At 46.5% G+C, this 16,828-nt stretch overlaps 3 protein-coding genes across 5 annotated transcripts in view; all 3 read right to left on the bottom strand.

Moving 5' to 3' along the window:
- Positions 1–1,132: 1,132 nt before the first annotated feature.
- Positions 1,133–2,138, bottom strand: LOC308341720 (platelet-activating factor receptor-like; the record flags this gene model as incomplete). The annotated part of the gene is given in 2 exon segments (XM_080801714.1): positions 1,133–1,745; positions 1,747–2,138. Coding segments are annotated over 2 exon segments (1,005 nt in total).
- A 3,630-nt stretch (positions 2,139–5,768) lies between these two features.
- On the bottom strand, positions 5,769–9,592 carry TMEM35B (transmembrane protein 35B). Its single transcript, XM_080801906.1, has 3 exons — positions 9,385–9,592; positions 7,765–7,945; positions 5,769–6,811 (listed from the first exon to the last, which is right to left on the bottom strand). Exons 1-3 carry the CDS (start codon positions 9,490–9,492, stop codon positions 6,708–6,710), a joined length of 393 nt encoding a protein of 130 aa, XP_080658032.1. The 5' UTR covers positions 9,493–9,592; the 3' UTR covers positions 5,769–6,707.
- Positions 9,593–10,832: 1,240 nt separating this feature from the next.
- ZMYM6 (zinc finger MYM-type containing 6) overlaps positions 10,833–16,828 on the bottom strand; it is a 42,085-nt gene continuing 36,089 nt past the window's right edge. For all 3 annotated transcript variants that reach the window (XM_080802915.1, XM_080802916.1, XM_080802914.1), the window contains 2 exons: positions 14,677–14,821; positions 10,833–12,792 (listed from right to left, as the gene is read on the bottom strand). In XM_080802915.1, coding sequence (XP_080659041.1) covers positions 10,961–12,792; positions 14,677–14,821 — 1,977 coding nt within the window. In that variant the 3' untranslated portion in view covers positions 10,833–10,960. The remainder of the gene's footprint in view (positions 12,793–14,676; positions 14,822–16,828) is intronic.

Raw genomic sequence — 16,828 nt, 5'->3', positions numbered from 1 at the left:
TGAAGGGAAAACACTGGTGGCCGGTGACATTGGCAGGGATTTGCACGCATTAACAGAGTCCCAGCTCAGCTGAAGCAGAAGGCAGCAATTCTGGCCGATCCTTGTCCCAGCTAATAGCAGGATAGATCTCCAGCTTGATTACCACCAGTCTTGGCACAGGAGTCTTGGCACAGTGGAGGTGATGGCAGAATTGCAGGTATCCAACAACAGAAAAAGGGAAGCAATCATCAAAACTGAGTTAAGAATGAATCCAGGTAATACAAGCTTGGAGAATCCCAAAAAAACTTGAGGAAAATCCAGCAATCTGGAATTTCTGAGTGAGTCCTTGAGCATTTTAAGCTAATAATTTCCAGGTTTCATTCATTCACCTTATATACGGAGGTCTTACTGTGTGCAAGACACAGTAGCAAGCAGAGGGGATACAGTAGTGAATAAGGTAAACATGGAATTTATTAAGTTGAACTGGAAGAACAATGGCCAATATTCAACCTTTCTGGTTCTACAAAAATGGCACCTTCTTCTGGATCAACATAAATAAATTCTGGCAAGATGGAAGGGGAAAAAAATGAATTACCCACTTAATTGCTTGATTACAATTGTGAAAATAGCTATGAAGGAACAATCAGATCTAACCCAAAAATCTTGTGTGTGCTCGCATGTGTGTTGCTGGTCAAGAAGCGTTTCCCTATAAAGAGTTACTTTTGTGGACGTGAGGATGAAAAGGAATTAACTTGGTGAAGGAGAGAGAGGGGCGTCATTCCTGGGAAAGTCAGGCACAAAGGCCTTGAAGGGAAGGAAACTGGTCTGTTCCAGGGACTGAGAAGGTGACTAAACCCACGGAGAGGGGCAGAGGTGGCGGACGACGAAAAGAGGGAGATGAGAGAATGCCTAGCGGGACGCAGGAGCCAGATCACCGCATATTATCTTTATCCAAAAGATGCCAACGTCTAGGGGATATTCGCGTGGCAAAGACTGTTCTACCTCCTTGTCATCAGGGAGCCCGGAGCCTTCGGCGAGGCAGCTAGCCCGTGGTTGAGTCAGGATCGGAATCTGGGTCCTTTCGAGGGCTTCCTCCACCCAGTATCCGACGCGCATGGTGGCAGGGGTGCCGCAGGCGTGGGAGGCCAGGGCCTCACGAGGAGGAGGCCCCCGAGGCGGCGTGCGCGCCGCGCGCTCCCAGCCCCGGACGACAGCCCAGGGCCCAGCAGTCCTGGAGGAAGCGGCGCACCGAGAAGCAGTAGATGAGCGGGTCCAGGCAGCTGTTGAGGCTCAACAGCGCCAGGCTGAGAGCGTGCAGGACGTCCAGGGTGGACGCGGCGCGGCACCCAACGCCGTCGCTCCCCGCCGCGCCCTCCCGCCCGGCCACCCAGGGCGCCAGCAGCAGGTGGTACGGCGCCAGGCAGAGGGCGAACACCAGCAGGAGCCCCAGCACCATGGTCCTGGCCGCGCGCCTGTGCGGGCCGGCGGGGACCCGGCCGGGGCCCGAGGGCGCGGCGAGTGCCCGCGCCAGGCTCACGTAGGCCGCGAGCACCAGCAGGAAGGCGGCGGCGAAGAAGGCCACGGTGGCGTAGGCCAGGCCGGCGCGCGTCCAGCCGTGCTCCAGGCACCGAGCGGCGCCCCCTGGCCCGGGGTGCAGCGCGTGCTGCGCGGCCAGCGAGGGCGCGGCACAGGCCAGGCCCGCCAGCCAGGCGGCGGCGCAGGCGGCGCGCGCGGGTCCTCGGCGGCGCAGCGCGAGGCGGCAGGCGGCCCTGCGCCGGAGCCGGCGGACGGAGCCGGCGGACGGAGCCGAAGCGGCACAAGCTGATGAGCGCGGCGAAGGCCACGGCCGCGTAGGGGGCCACGTAGTAGGCGGCTCCCGCCACGCGGCAGGCGGCCTCGGGGAAGGGCCAGTGGGCCGGGCCCAGGTAGTAGGTGAGCCAGAGCGGCAGCGTGAGCGTGAAGAGCACGCCGGCCAGGGCCAGGTTGAGCAGGTAGAGCCGCAGGGCCTGACCCAGGACGAACACCACCAGGGCGGCCACATTGGCCGGCAGCCCCAGGCCCAGAGCCAAGGTGTAGGCCGCGGGCACCACGATGAAGCGAGCAGGGTCATCCCAGGGGCTGCAGCCGCGGACACCTGGGTCCCCAGCACTGCCGTTCATCTCAGACCTTGGGCGGAGAGAGGTCAGGGCGGAGGCTAGCCACAGAAGCAGCCCTCCACACCACCTTCCCTCGGCCCCGGCCTCCTCGGCCCCAGTCCTCGCAGGGAGGAGATACTAGAAGCAAGGAAGTCCGCGTGAAAGAGGCTGAGGGCTGAGCTGAGCCGGCATCCCTGGGAATGGAGAATAGGGGATGAACTCCAGAGCCATTTCGAGTAGAATGGGCTCGCTGACAAGCTGCGGGGAAATGAGGAAGAGACTTAGTCCCAGATAGCTTGGAAATGTCCAGCCTTGGTGACTGAGAGGGTGGAAGCGCCCCTCACAGATGGAGTATGGTTCGGGTAATATGGAGGCACGGGCATCTGCAGTAAGCCCAAGCAAGGCTGAGCCAACAGAGTTCTGGAGAAACCAGACTGGACTATAGAATCCTTCCCAGAAAAAGCCCAATCCTCCTGCCTCCACAAAGCGTGGATGAAGGAACAGGTTTATGATGCAGTGACCCTGAGGACAGGCCCCTGCACAGTGACCTTGGACTTGGGTAGCCGAAGGTCCTCTCCTGGCGCTTGCCTGGATCCCCTGGGACAGGGCTGAAAACTTACCACAACTCTCAGGCTTTCCAGCCTGTTCCCTTCCTCTGGACCGGGAATTGACCACAAAGAGGTCCTGGGTCTGATTCAAAACTTTGGACAGCAGAGCAAAAAAGAGCACAGGCCCAGGAATCAGGCAGATTCTAGATACACACATTTATTTGTCATATGACCTTGGGCAAATTACTCCGCTTCACTGAGCCAGGCTTCTCTGCTCTTAAAGTGGAGATTAAAATACCTCCCTCACAGTGTTGTTGGGAGGATTATGAGGAAACATAAGTAAAACTCTGAGCACTGTGGCTGACACTGGGGAGACACTTCATAACCATTAGCTCCCTTCCCCTCCAGGCAGCAGGCAGATGAATGTGTACACCACCCACACAGGCACCCGGAGCAAACAAAACAACACAGAGACATCTGGGCGTATTCCTCTTCTTTCCCCAAGGGGGGTAAGTGCGCAAGCCAAGGTCCTGTCCCTATTTTTGGCATCGTCACCCTCCTAGGGTGTCCCAAAACTCAGTTCCTCTGATACCAAAATCTATACTTTGAGCCTCTGAGGCTGCAGTCCTTTCTGGAACCCTGAGGGTATTTTCTCCCCCTCCCTCTCGGCTCTGTCCGCTACAATTCTCGCCCCCAGCTGGCCCACTATGAACCTTCTCTGCCATCCCAGCACATCAGTCCTCTCTTACCTCCTGCTGTTCTGGCTGCTGCAGCAATCTCTGGGGCTCTGGGGGGCCTGGCTTTAAGCAGCTGAGACAGAGCAGAATCCACTCCCACCCACACATCTCAGACCCTCCCATCAGCCAACTAATCCCAGGACACCACGTGAAGAAAGGGCCCAACAGCTGGAGGGGCTGGGGCCCACCTGCGGCAGCTATGAGCTGGTTTGTGGGGTCCAGGCAGGGCCCCAAGAGAAGGGAGCGTCTTTGAGGGCCCGGGGCACAGGGTGGAGGAAAGAAAGGTATAAGAAACGCCTTGCAGCTGAATGTCATGGTATTGACCTAACCAAGTTCCAGGGTTGTTAGTTCCAGGGCTAGTTAGCAGTTTGGGGGCACATGTCCCGAGGCCTGGCTTCTCCTTGGGCTGAGGAAGCAAGAGACTGAGGAGGCTCGAGAGACTCCTGCTGCTCTCAATCCCAACTACTCCACACCAGCTGGCCCACCCACTCCGCCAGCCCGCTGCCTCTGCCACAGCTGCGGGGCGGGCCCTACAGCTGTGCCTGAGGGCTCTGTAGCTGCTCATCAGCTTACAGGCCAAACTGGGCTAGACAGGAGCCCTCGATCTAATGCCAGCTGTGAGAGGTTTCACTTACAGCCCTGTGAGACAGGCTGACATCGCATTCTGGAAGGAGCAGAGATGGTAAGAGGCCAGGATCCTAGGGGTTCCAGGTTCTACTTTCTTGCACTTCCGAATTTTCATTCAGAAGGGCAATTCTGGAAAGCAAGGCCGATTTAATCACATCAGACAGATCATCCCATTTACCCTGTCAAAGAGAACAGGGGGTGTCATCCCTGCCCACTTTTGACTTGGGAAGCTGATGCGGTGGAAAGTGTGGGTTCTGGAGTCAATCAAGCCTTAATTCTAGTCTCAGATCTGACAGGCAGGCACTTAAGCCTTCTGAATGCGTTTTCTCATCTGTAGAACAAACGGCTATTTAATAACAAATGCTATTTAATAATAGCATTTACTGAGCACTTATTATGTGCCAGGCAGGACTCTAAGCACTTCAGCTCACTAAGTCCTCCCAGCAACTCTATGAAGTGTTTACTGTCATTACCCATATTTCGCAAATAAACTAGTAAGTGGCAGGAACCTTCATCTACCCGCTCCGTTCTTTGCCAACCCAGGGTGCACAAACCTTTACTAGTCTAAGTCAATCATGGGTATTCATGCAACACCGAGGGCAGGAGCCAATACATTAAAAGCAGCAGAGCAGAAAGTTGAGAGATCATGAGTCTTTGATGTCATTGTGAAGCAGCCAAATTACACAACCTAGAAACTGAAGGTATGTCATCGCTGGACCTCTGTGAAAGAAGAGGCTTCCTGATTATTTTGACACTCTATGTAGTGAATGTACACAAGCACATTTTTTATATGTACTTTCCGTATACGACTATCTTTACGTACTACTACAAATGTACCAGGGTATGTATATACACACATACACACACTCAGTCTAGATCAAACCACTCCGCCCTCAGGCACAAGAAGAAAAGACCTAAGGGTGCCAACTTGTCTGCGGCTCCTAGTTCTTCATGACAGAGCGGAAATTACCATTCTGTAGTGCAGATGAAATGGACTAACGTACAGACTTCACTCCTGTGGGCTCCCAAAAGCCATTGTCCCTACCTCCAAAATGATCTGTGTGCTGATGGCTAGAGGAGTTGCATAAATAAACTCTTTTCCTATCTTCCATTATGGGAGGCATTTATCACTTTCCAAAAGGCCCCTAGTAAGGTGAAGATAGTTGACGATATGAGAGTAGGGACTCTAACATGGTCACTTTCCCTCAATAATTCACACACACACACACACCTGGTTCTGATCCCCTAGGATCTCTGGGATTCATCCCAGGCTCCAAGCACTTTACCATGTGGCATCCCTTGGAGTTGGGAGTCCTCTGCCTCCATGTCGATATTCAGGAAGCACACCAGTTGCTCTACCACGCTACCAAAGGCTGGCAGTTTTAGAGCCTGTAAAACGATGACTCTGTGCTCATCTTTGTTAGCTCTGCACGCCTAAGGTGCACAAGGTAAAAGACTAGGAAGGAGTATCTCATGTGGCTTAAGAACCCAGGCAGAAGAGTCCGCCATACTAAATGTGTAAATTATAATGATTTCATAAAAATTTTACAAAAGTGAGTGCCTTTTGAAGCAGCACCCTCTCTTCTAGGGAAAGACAGTAAGTATGCAAAGGTGATTTACTATGACATTTACAATAGCAAAAAAAGGGGGATAAATCTAGGGGTGGCTGGGTGCCTGAATCCATTGAGCATCCAACTCCTTTTGTCTTTTTTTTTTTTTTTTAAGATTTTATTTATTTATTTGTCAGAGACAGAGCACAAGCAGGGGGAACAGCAGGCAGAGGCAGAAGCAGGCTCCCTGATGACCAGGGAGCCCAATGCAGGACTCCATCCCAGGACCCTGGGATCATGACCTGAGCCGAAGGCAGATGCTTAACCAACTGAGCCACCCAGGCATCCTACGGCCAACTCTTGATTTCCGCTCAGGTAGTGATCTCAGGGTCACGAGATCAAGCCCCCTGCTGGACTCCTTGCAGGGGATGGAGCCTGCTTAAGATTCTGTCTCTCCCTCTGCCTCTCCCCATCCTCTCTCTCCACTTCTATGGAAAGACAGTAAGTATGCAAAAGTTTACTGTTAAGTGTGCAACAGCAAAACACGGGGACAATCTAAATGTTCCTCAGTGGGGCCTTGAGTAAATACATTACAGTACATCCTTACGGTGGAATACTATACACCCATTAACAGCAAGGAGGTAAAACAGACTTGGAATCATGTTACAGTATATGAGTTTTGAAAAGCAGGTAATAATTTATATTGTCTCATTTTCATTAAAAAATATCTGTATAAAGAAATATCTGTATAAAGTGGTACAGTTACTAAAAGGAATTAATAGTAGTTATTTTGGTGCATCATTAAAATCTGGGGTAATTTAAATTGCTTTTCTCTTTATTTTCAATTTTCACATGACATGAGGAATGTTAGTATGTTTAACACATATCCTTTAAAAAAGAGCAGTAAATGTCCAAGACAGAAAGCAGGGTCAGGTAGGTAAGATGTCTACTTCTACACCGGCCAACCCCAGACGTACTGGTAACAAGGCAGTAGACTGTGTGTTTCACCATGTTCCTGCCCTGACAGTGACATGGCATGAAGAGGCAAGAGGCCCTGGACTCCTAGGATCCTTTGGATGCACTCGGAAGAGTCTTCTTCCTGGTGGGTCTGATCACCTTCTTAGTCTGGACTCAGAGCTGGCAGATATCCAGCAGCAGCAGGAGCCCCAGGCAGATGATAGCTGGGATGTAGGTGTTCGGTGACTCTTTCAGAGATGCCAAAGTGAAGATAGCCCCTGGAATGGAAAGTGAGGTCCCTGAGGCTCCCTGACCCACTTTAGCTCAAACCCTCCCATTCAATACCCCCACCCCCCAACACACACACAGACACACACACACACCCTAAACTAGCTGCACTCATCTCTCTGGCCTCCAGAAGAGAACAGAACCAAGAATCAGAGGCCCCTTAAACTAATGTAGCCACTCTCAGAGGGCAAGAAAGAAAGAGGAACAAGCCTGCCAAGTAGGACGGGGAGGTAGGTAGATGGGCCTTTTAGAACGACTTCTGATCCTTCTCCCTTCTTAATCCTACTGGAGAGGAGGCAGCCCAGGGGTTAGTGGTGGAGATATGGGAAAGATCTGAAGATGAGGAAAGCTCCAGAGATGGAAAGAAGGCCTGGGAAAGGGGTGGCCGTGGTGACAGCAATGGTGACACGAGACCAGGGGATACAGACAAGGCTGAAGATATCTGACCTTTGAAGCAGCAGCTGTCATTGTACATCAGCAGTTCGTGTGAGCAGAGCTGCTGGGAGGGGTTCCTCTAGAACTGCCTGTCACAGGGAAATACTCTGCCTTTCTGTTCAGGGGCCCCAGCTTCCTTGCTCTCTGTTCCCACCTGCCAGACACATAACTCCACGGCAGCTGCTACTTCATCCCCTTGCCTCAAAGGGTAGGGGTGAGGAGAGAGGGGTAGGGGCTTTTAAGTTACAAGACATCCTTACCATGGGGATAGCCTGCAGCCAACTGAATCAGTGAGGTAGGAAGTATGTTTGAGATAGAATCATGTTATAGTATATTAAGTTTAAAAAGCACCTGTCCTAGTCTAAAGACCATGGAAACTATAGTAGAGCAGGGAGTGTTCCTGGTTCCAGAAAAAAAAGAAAGGTGACAACAGTAAAGGGAACAGCCAGATCTTCTATTACACTCTGCCAGAAGTCCCCATTTCCCCAGCACAGTTGCACCCCCTTACCCATCATGAGCACGGTCAAAAGCAAGTTACTGATCTCTTGCAGCATCGGTGGGCCCAGGACCAGCAGCAGCCCAGCCAGCAGTTCGAGCCAGCCCACAGCCTCTTGGTAGCTCATGGGATCCGGCTGGTAGCCGAACACCTTCAACGGGAATACCTCAGCGAACTGCACAAACAGGGCTTTCTAGGGACGGCAGGGAATGCCTGTCAGCCACACTCAAGGGTCCACCACCTGGGCACTCCATGGGGGCCTTCTGTGTCTGCATCCTCAACTCCCCCAACAAAGGAGCTACCGTGCTAGGTCAGGCCCAGGGCTAGGCCAGTCTGGAAAGGAGAGGGCCTCCCTGAAGGACTGAACTTTCGAATCAGGAAACAGGCTTTACGCTCCAAGGAGAAGGGCCGGATGGTGGTGCAGAGGAGGACTGGTTTTCTCACCAGACTCTCACTGGACTAGACCCCAGCCCCAAATTCCAAGACCAGGAAGTTAGGCATGCCACAGCTTCTCCTTCTTGCTGCCTAGCCCGATTTTCTTGAGGATACTATGACGGGAATATTGGGAGGCTGGGGAGAGCATGAAAGGTTAATTGTTGCTTATTCAACAGATTCCACTCTGAATATGGTATGCTGGGCCTGGATCCCACTGCAGTAGACACTGAGCAGTTAAGGAGCTCAAAGAGGCTCATCGTGCTGAGTCAGGCTCTGATCTGGGGCATATGACAACCACCCGCAGGCCTGCTACCTTTTCCTGCACCCTTACTCCCCACCTCAGCTCTACCTTCCCTACTCTGCTACAACGAAGAAACTTTAAGCTGTCTGGCTCTGGGGATGTACTTCCCCAAAAAATCCACCACCCTAAACCAGGAAGGAAGGGCAGAACCCAGGCCTGGGAGAGGGAGGCTGCAGGGGTGTCCAAGTCTGCTTTTTTGAGAGGCTGGAGAGACTGGTGGGCATAACCACAAGAAAGCTTCTCAGGAGTCTGGAACTAGCCAGGAGACAGAAGGAGGACTTGTAGACGTTCCTCTCCGCCTCCATGGTAAGAGCTCTCCAGATTCTGATTCAGGAGAGCACCTAGATTGGCTCCTGTGTCTTGACTAGCTGTGTAACCTTTAGCAGATAGATACACTTCACCTTCAGGGCGACTTTCCTACTCCATCAAGCGGGGAATAATAAATACTAAACCCGTTCCTCACGACCCTCCCAAGAACGCAGGCAAGCGAAGGAGGAGAAGGGGACGGAGAGGGTGCTGGGTCCCCCGCTGCATTCTATCTTCCACCCACAGGGTTCGGACGCATTCCTCTTCCCGCCCTAGGTTTGCGCGGGGGCCCCCAGGGCTCTGCTGGAAGATCTGCCCCGCCCCTTCCGTCTAGGCAAGAGCCAGAGGACTCCGAGGAGCACTCTAGGAAGGCGCCCCCGTCTAAGTGGACGTGCTCTCCCCCCCGCTCAGCGCCGTCTCGCCGGAAGGCAGGCGGGTCCGCCGGGCACCGGCTCGGGCAGGCGGGCAGACGGGCCGGAGACTGGCCGGGCGCCGGGGCCAGGGCCGGGGTAACTGCGGGGGACGCAGCACCCGCCGCCGCGCGGCCGCCCCCGCGTCCCTCCGCCCGCCGCCCACGCCCCGCCGCTCACCATCTGCTGGGACACGGGAGCCGAGATCTGCTCCGAAAGCTTGGCTGCCCCCGTTAGTGCGAAGAAGCCGCCCAGCAGGACGCGCAGAGCCGCGAGCCCGAGCGCCATGGCCGCCCAGGCCCTGCGGGAGCGACTAGAGGGAAGAGGACGCGGCAGGGAGGGCAGGGCTGGGCTGGGCTGGGCTGGGCAAGGCAAGGTAGGGCCGGACGAACCCGCCCCCTGCTGCCCGCTCGGTTCTTTCCTCCCCAGGGCGGGCAGAAGCCCCGCGCCAGGGCCTCCGGCTCCTCGCCTCCCGAGGCTGTTGCCACCCTCTTTTCTGGCGCGGCAGTCCCATCTCACAGATGGGGACACTGAGGCCCACTGGCTCAACTGACTAAACGGGCCCCTTTGAATTCAGAGTCTCTTGTCTCCCAACCAGTACAGAGTCAGTCCAACAGGACGATCTGCACGTGCCTCGCAGAAGACCGGGATTTCCTTCCTGTCTGAGCCAGCTGACACCTAACCTCCATGGGCCTCAGTGTCTGCATCTGTGAAGGCAGATGAGCCTCTTCTTTCTGAAGAACAGGGCTAGCACAATGCCTGGCACACGGAAGTTTTAAGTTATGGAATCATTAGTAATAAACCAGTAACAAGTGGCTATAAATTGTTCTTTCCTATCTTTGTGTAAAATACACAATAAAATACTTGTGAAAAGTGTTTGAAAACTCAGACACTTGCAGCTGCGGGAAGAGAGACTTCCACTGAACAAAACCCTACAGGCCACTCCTGGCCCATCTGCTATTACCTGGAGATCTGTCTAGACCCAGATGGACAAACGGTGGGCCAGATTAAGTCAGCTGTCTGGTTTTTTCACTCCCTCCCCATCCTCAGCTAACAATGTTTACATTTTTTAATGATACAAAAAAGTTTAAAGGCAGCTCTCATGACACATGAAAACTATATTATTTCAATGCTCATAAATAAAAAGTTGTACTGAAACAGCCACACTTGTTTGTGTACTGCATACAGATGCTTTTGGGCTGCAACCGCAGAACTGAGTAGTTGACACCGTATGGCCTGCAAAACCTAAAATATTGACTATCTGGCCTTTTATAGAAAACATTTGCCCAGCCCTGTGGATAGGGCCAGAGAGACCCCTAAAAGGGGCCTCAAATTCTCCTGCTGCTTCCATTTCTGGTTGGCCAAGCAGCTTGAATCTGAGTTTTGTAACTCCCCACAACAGGGCTGCCTGGCTGAAGACTGCAATAGCCCATGTGCTTCTAAAGGCCAAGAGGTTTTAACATCCAGGTGTGCCAAGACATTATAAATGCCTTTTGTTACCCTCATTTTTGTCCCTAATCCAGATTATCCAATCAATCAATCAAATAGCTAAATTTGCTACCTTGGACTAATAAAATTATATATAACTATTTATAAATGCATAATTATTAAATTCCTCAACAAAAAGAAAAAATATTACAATGCTTATTTAATCACTGAAAGCACATATCCACATTAGGAAATTATATTTTAGGGTACTTATACAAAATTTAACACAAAATTTTATAGACTGTGGTAATAAGCAATAGCCATGTTACTATTCTTTCTCCTTTACTAATTTTTCTATCCTTGGAATTAAAGATGTGACTGCAAGTCTTAGAGCAGGACCAGAAACCAATAGATTTCTTTGTTTTGATTCCGTCAGAGCGGAAAATGTAGCATCACATAAATAAATAGTTGAAAAGGGCAACAAAAACTTCATTGCCTTTTCATGGAGTTCTGGGTAACATGTCTTTGCATTTACCCAAAACTGAGTTACAGACATTGATTTAAATACTGATTGTAATTCCAAATCTGAAGATAACTGTACTAGTTTTTCTTCTTCGAAGTCCGTGAGATTACTCTTTTGGTGATTCATAAAAGGTTTAATTATCCACAAATTTCCTGAACGCAAATCTTCTTCTGGTGGATAACAGTCGTGGAACATTTGAGAAAGTCCTTCCAGGTGCTCAGAAATAATGCTTGCAATGCCTCTCATATTTAAGTCTGATGAGTTTAAGAATTCGGAAAATGAAGGGAACATGTCATAATCATTCTCTTGTGCACGCTTCAACCACATTTTTAACTTTTCTTTAAATATATCCATTTTATTATACAAATTGAAGAGGGTAGTCATAGTTCCCTGAAGACTTGAATTGAGTTCATTTATAAGTGAAAAAATATCTGATAAATAGGCCAGCTTTGCAACCCATTCCTCATCAAGAAAATACTTAGCCAAATCGGAATGCTTTTGGTTTAAAAAAATTTCAATTTCATGTCGTAATTCAAATAATCTTGTTAAAATTCTCCCTCTCGATATCCAGCGTACTTCAGCATGAAGTGGTAAATTCATATGCTCAGACCCCATTTCTTCACACAAAATTGTTAACATTCGTGAATTCAATGCATTGCTCTTTATAAAACTTAAAATTTGTGCTGACTGTAAAAGAATTTCATGTAAGCATGGAGACAACTTTGCTGCTGCTAAATGTTCACGGTGAATAAAACAGTGTGTAAATGCCACTGTATTCGTGGCCATTTCTTGAATTTTCGCTCTGAAACCAGAACACCTGCCAGTCATGCTTGCAGCCCCATCTGTACAGAGACCAACACAATGTTTCCAATTCAGAGATTTACTGTCAATGTATTTATTTATTAGTTCAAATATTTCAAATCCAGTTATTTGAGAAGGCATTTCAATGCAACATAGTAATTCTTCCTTTATATCACTGCAATCATAATCAATGAAACGAATATAGCACAAAAGAAGGGTGATATTTGAGATTTCTGATGATTCATCTACCTGAAGGGCAAACCACTTGGACTTTCTGACTTTTTGAATTAGCTGATCTTCAATGTCTGCAGAAAGTTCATCAATCCTGTGTCCAATCGTATTATTAGAAAGAGGAATGGTTTTCATTTTGTCTCCTGCACTCGAACCCAAAACTTCTGAACACATCTCTACTAAATATGGTTTAATTAATTCTTCAGCAATGGAGAACGGCTTCTTGCTGGCAGCAATTTGAAAAGCAATTAAATAAGAAGCTTTCACAAGTGACTTTTCAACTAGTAAACACTTTTTTAAAGAACTATTTTGACATTCCATTTCAAGAGATTTTTGTTCAAAAAAATCTATCGGTTTGTTTTCTAATTCTGAATGTTTTGTCTTCAAATGATGAGAAAGATTTGCTGGTTTCATGTTTTCAGTGGATAAAATTTCTCCACAAATGACACACTGTGGCCTTGGTGAACTTTCTTTTGATCCTGGACAGATAATAAAACCAACTTTTAAATATTCCGCATCATAAGTCTGGAAAAAACCTATTCTTTTTTTCTTTGCAGGTGGAGACTCAAGTTCCGCATCATGTTTCTCATTAGGCATAGGGAAATCTGCATGAAATATGTGAATCACTATTATTTTCAAAAAGAAATAAGCCATATTCTTTATGCCTTCTCCTACACATTTAAAATTTATATTTTATTACTATTTATATTTGTCAAAGGAATACACTAAAGTTGAAACCCAAACCCTAATACTTCCATGGTGCCATTAAAAACTGAATTTCTCCTTGCCCAAAACTTGGCCACTAACTAAAGCAAAACTGTAGGCTGTAGTACATGAACTAGCAATGCTATGTATTCAATAGATTACTGGAATTAGGGCTGAAGTCCACAGGATACATCAAATTAAGAACAAATTATTTTACTTTTTAAATTTTCAGAAAAAAAGGAAAACAAATGTTTCAAAAAGTTAAATCTGGTGAATCAAGATGAAGATACTGATATACTAATATTCATTGTGCCGTATTTTCAATCTTTCTGAATTCTGAAATTTTTCCAAATTAAAGTTGAGGGAAAAAATAAAGGTTAATTGTTAGAATACCCAGTGTCAATGAGGGTAAAGAGAAATGGGTGTTTTCAAAAGCTGATGTAATTTTTCAGTTTTGTTGAAAAAAGCCTTAAAAATCTGTGATAGCTTTTGAATCTGAAATTCTACTACTTAGGATCTATCCTAAAGACATAATTAGTCAAGTGAACAAAAAACCATTTACACAACTTAAAACTGTTTATAATATTAAATAACTAAAAGCAATCTCAATGTCCAATCTTAAGGGATAGATATGTTGCAATCTATGCATCCGTTAAGAATCTCAATGTATATTTAAATCTATATTGGTATGGAATGTTGTCAAATGAAAAAGTAGTTCACAACAGTTTATTTTAAACAATCCAATATTTAATCTAGAAATTTTAAAAAAATGTGTAACCACCCACATATGCCTTCCACATGTGAATGTGCATACAATATAAATTCGTGTACACAAAGAGTACACCATTTTAACAGGAATATAAAGCAATCAAATTTACTCTGGAAAGAAAACAGGATTCTCCTTGATTCCTACCAAAACAAAGGCACCCTACATCAAAACTCATGATTATGTGTTGACAGACTATGCTTTTAAATACAGTATATTCTGGGTAGTAAAATTATTACTAAAAACAAAAATTAAAAAGTGCTTCGGGCAGAGTAGGCTACAGAACTAACTGAAAATATAAAGGTAGTGGCAGTTAACATGGACTGGGGCAATAGTTTACAACCATTCCAAGTATGAATTAAAATAATTTTCCTGATCACCAGTACCTCAGACACATAGTTATACTTTTAGTAAATGACAAATCAACTTCCAGTGTTTTTAAAAAGAGAACTAAGGTTAAATTACTAATGCTTTTCTTTAAAATCACTAATGCTGGGGCGCCTGGGTGGCTCAGCGGGTTAAAGCCTCTGCCTTCGGCTCGGGTCATGGTCCCAGGGTCCTGGGATCGAGCCCCGCATCAGGCTCTCTGCTCGGAGGGGAGCCTGCTTCCTCCTCTCTCTGCCTGCCTCTCTTCCTACTTGTGATCTCTCTCTCTCTGTCAAATAAATAAATAAAATCTTTAAAAAAAATAAAATAAAATCACTAATGCTTTTATATAAATATGTATCTTCGTAGTTATAATAATTTGTACATTTGAAAAACAGCAGTACACACACAGAGGAGATGTTTGTTCACTCTACACAAAATGTTGTTTGTGCAGATGGACTCAATTTGGTAGTTATTAGCGTTAATGAAAATAATTATAAAAGGAATAAATTAGATTTTCAAAGTCTATGATCCAAGAACAAATGTTTTCACATTTAAGAAACTGTAAATGATTCTCTTTGCCTTTATTAAAAAAACAAAAACAAACAAAACAGAATAACTTTCTACATATGAAAAGTATAAGGATACATACCTGTCTGACATTCCTTGTGTTGTATATGTGGTTTGCAAGAGGTGGCTTTGGTCTGTGTGACAGGCTTGCACAACACTGCTTTGTTTTTTAAAAGCCTGGAAGACTGGGAAGATAGAAGTTTCAAGGCATCTGTCTGCGTGATTCCCTAGTTAAAAAATTCAGAAACCAAAGAGATGTTTTTTAGTACCAATTGAATTGTATCAATTGAAAGGTAGCACAGAACAAAAGAAATATAATTCCTCTGAAAGAGCAGTTGCAGTGAAGAAGTTACTTTAGAAAATATACACTTATTCCTAATTCTTCTAATCAGTATCTGTTCCATTTATTAATTTAAAAAAAAACTCTGCCTATAGTAAGGACAATCAAAACAGTGAAAACAATCTTTGCTGATTAGGACAACTGGCAATTCAGAAAAATCAGATCCAATCTCAAGACATATGCAAAAATATATTCCATATTGATTAAAGACCTCAACATTAAAAAATAAATAAATAAAACTTTAAAATCACTGGAAAGGGGCACCTGGCTGCCTCAGTCAGCAGAGCATGTGACTCTTGATCTTGGGGTTGAGTTTGAGCCCTACATTGGGAGAAGAGACTAAATATTTTTTAAACCTTAAAAATAAATCAAACCAAATCACTGGAGAACTTTCAAACAACCAGAACAAGGAGAAGGTATTCTCTTTTTAAAGATTTTTTTTTTTAAGTAATCTGTTCACCCAACATGGGTCTCCAACCTACAGCCCCAAGATCAAGAGTTGTATGCTCTACTGACCAGCCAGCCAGACACCCCAAGGAGAAGGTATTCTTAAACAAAACACAAAAGAGTTAAAAACAAAATAGAAAAAACTAATACATTTGACTACCTTGATTTTTTTTTTTCAAAGAAGGTCTTTATACAAGAAAGTTGAAGGATAAGCAACAGAGTTGGAGAATGTACTGAAAACATGCTTTCCATTCAGTAAATATTTACAGAATGTTTACTGTAAACTAGGCACTCTTGTAAACCCTAGGGATACAGCAAAAAAAAACAAGACAAAGAAAGTCCTGCTTTTATGGGCTCTACATTCTGTAGGGAGACACAGAAGATAAACAAGTAAAGCAAATATACAACTATAATTTCAGGTAGTGATAAGTGCTATGAAAGAAAGAAAGAAACCGGGATAAGGGAATGGAGACTGATGGTGCTGAGGAGAGGTATTTTTGGAAGAAACATCTGAGCAGAGATCTTCTGAACACTCAAAAGAGCAAACCACGCAAAGGCCTGAAGTCAGAGGACTCCAGGCAGTGGGATTATAGATGCAAACGCCGTCAACTGGGAAAGAGTTTAGCATGTTTTAGGAAGAGAGATGAGTATAAAGCTGAAATAAAGTAAGCAGGGGCTAGAATGAAATGTGTGAAGGAGGCAGAAGCCAAATTATATAGGATCTGGAAGGTCCTGGTTTTAAAAACAAGAAATTAGGACTGTATTTTAAATGTGAAGGCAAGCCACTGCAGATTTTATTTACGTTAACTTTTTTTTTTCCTAAGATTTTATGTATTTATTTGAGAGCAAGAGCAAAAGCAGAGGCAGAGGGAGAAGCAGAGTCCCCACTGAGCAGGGCGGCTGATGAGGAGCTCAATCCCAGCACCCTGGGATCATGACCTGAGCCAAAGGCAGACGCTTCACCTTTAAGAGAAGGTGCCCCTACATTTACTTTTTAAATAGGCAACAGATGTAATAATTTTGAATTATGTAATAACAGCAAAGGTATAAAAACATATACATGAAGGGACACCTGGGTGGTGCAGTGGGTTGAGCCTCCAATTCTTGGTTTCAGCTCAGGTAGTGATCTTGGGGTGGTGACACTGAGCCCTGCCTCGGGCTCCATGATCAGAGCAGAGTCTGCTTAAGACTTCTTCTCCCTGGCATGCCTGGGGGGCTCAGTCACTTAAGTGTCTGCCTTTGGCTCAGGTCATGATCCCAGGGGCTTAGAATCGAGTCCCACAATGGGCTCCTTGCTCTTGCTCACTCTCTGATAAATAAATAAAATCCTGAAAAAAAAAAGAAAAAGAAAAAAGACTCCTCTCCCTCTGCCACCCCTCTCCCTGTGTGCTCTCAGATGAATATCTTTTTTTTTTAAGTATATACATGAAAATTAAGTTTTCCATCT

The sequence above is a fragment of the Martes martes genome (assembly GCF_963455335.1).
Source record: "Martes martes genome assembly, chromosome: 4".
Lineage (NCBI taxonomy): Eukaryota > Metazoa > Chordata > Mammalia > Carnivora > Mustelidae > Martes > Martes martes.
This window is presented reverse-complemented; position numbering and strand designations above follow the sequence as displayed.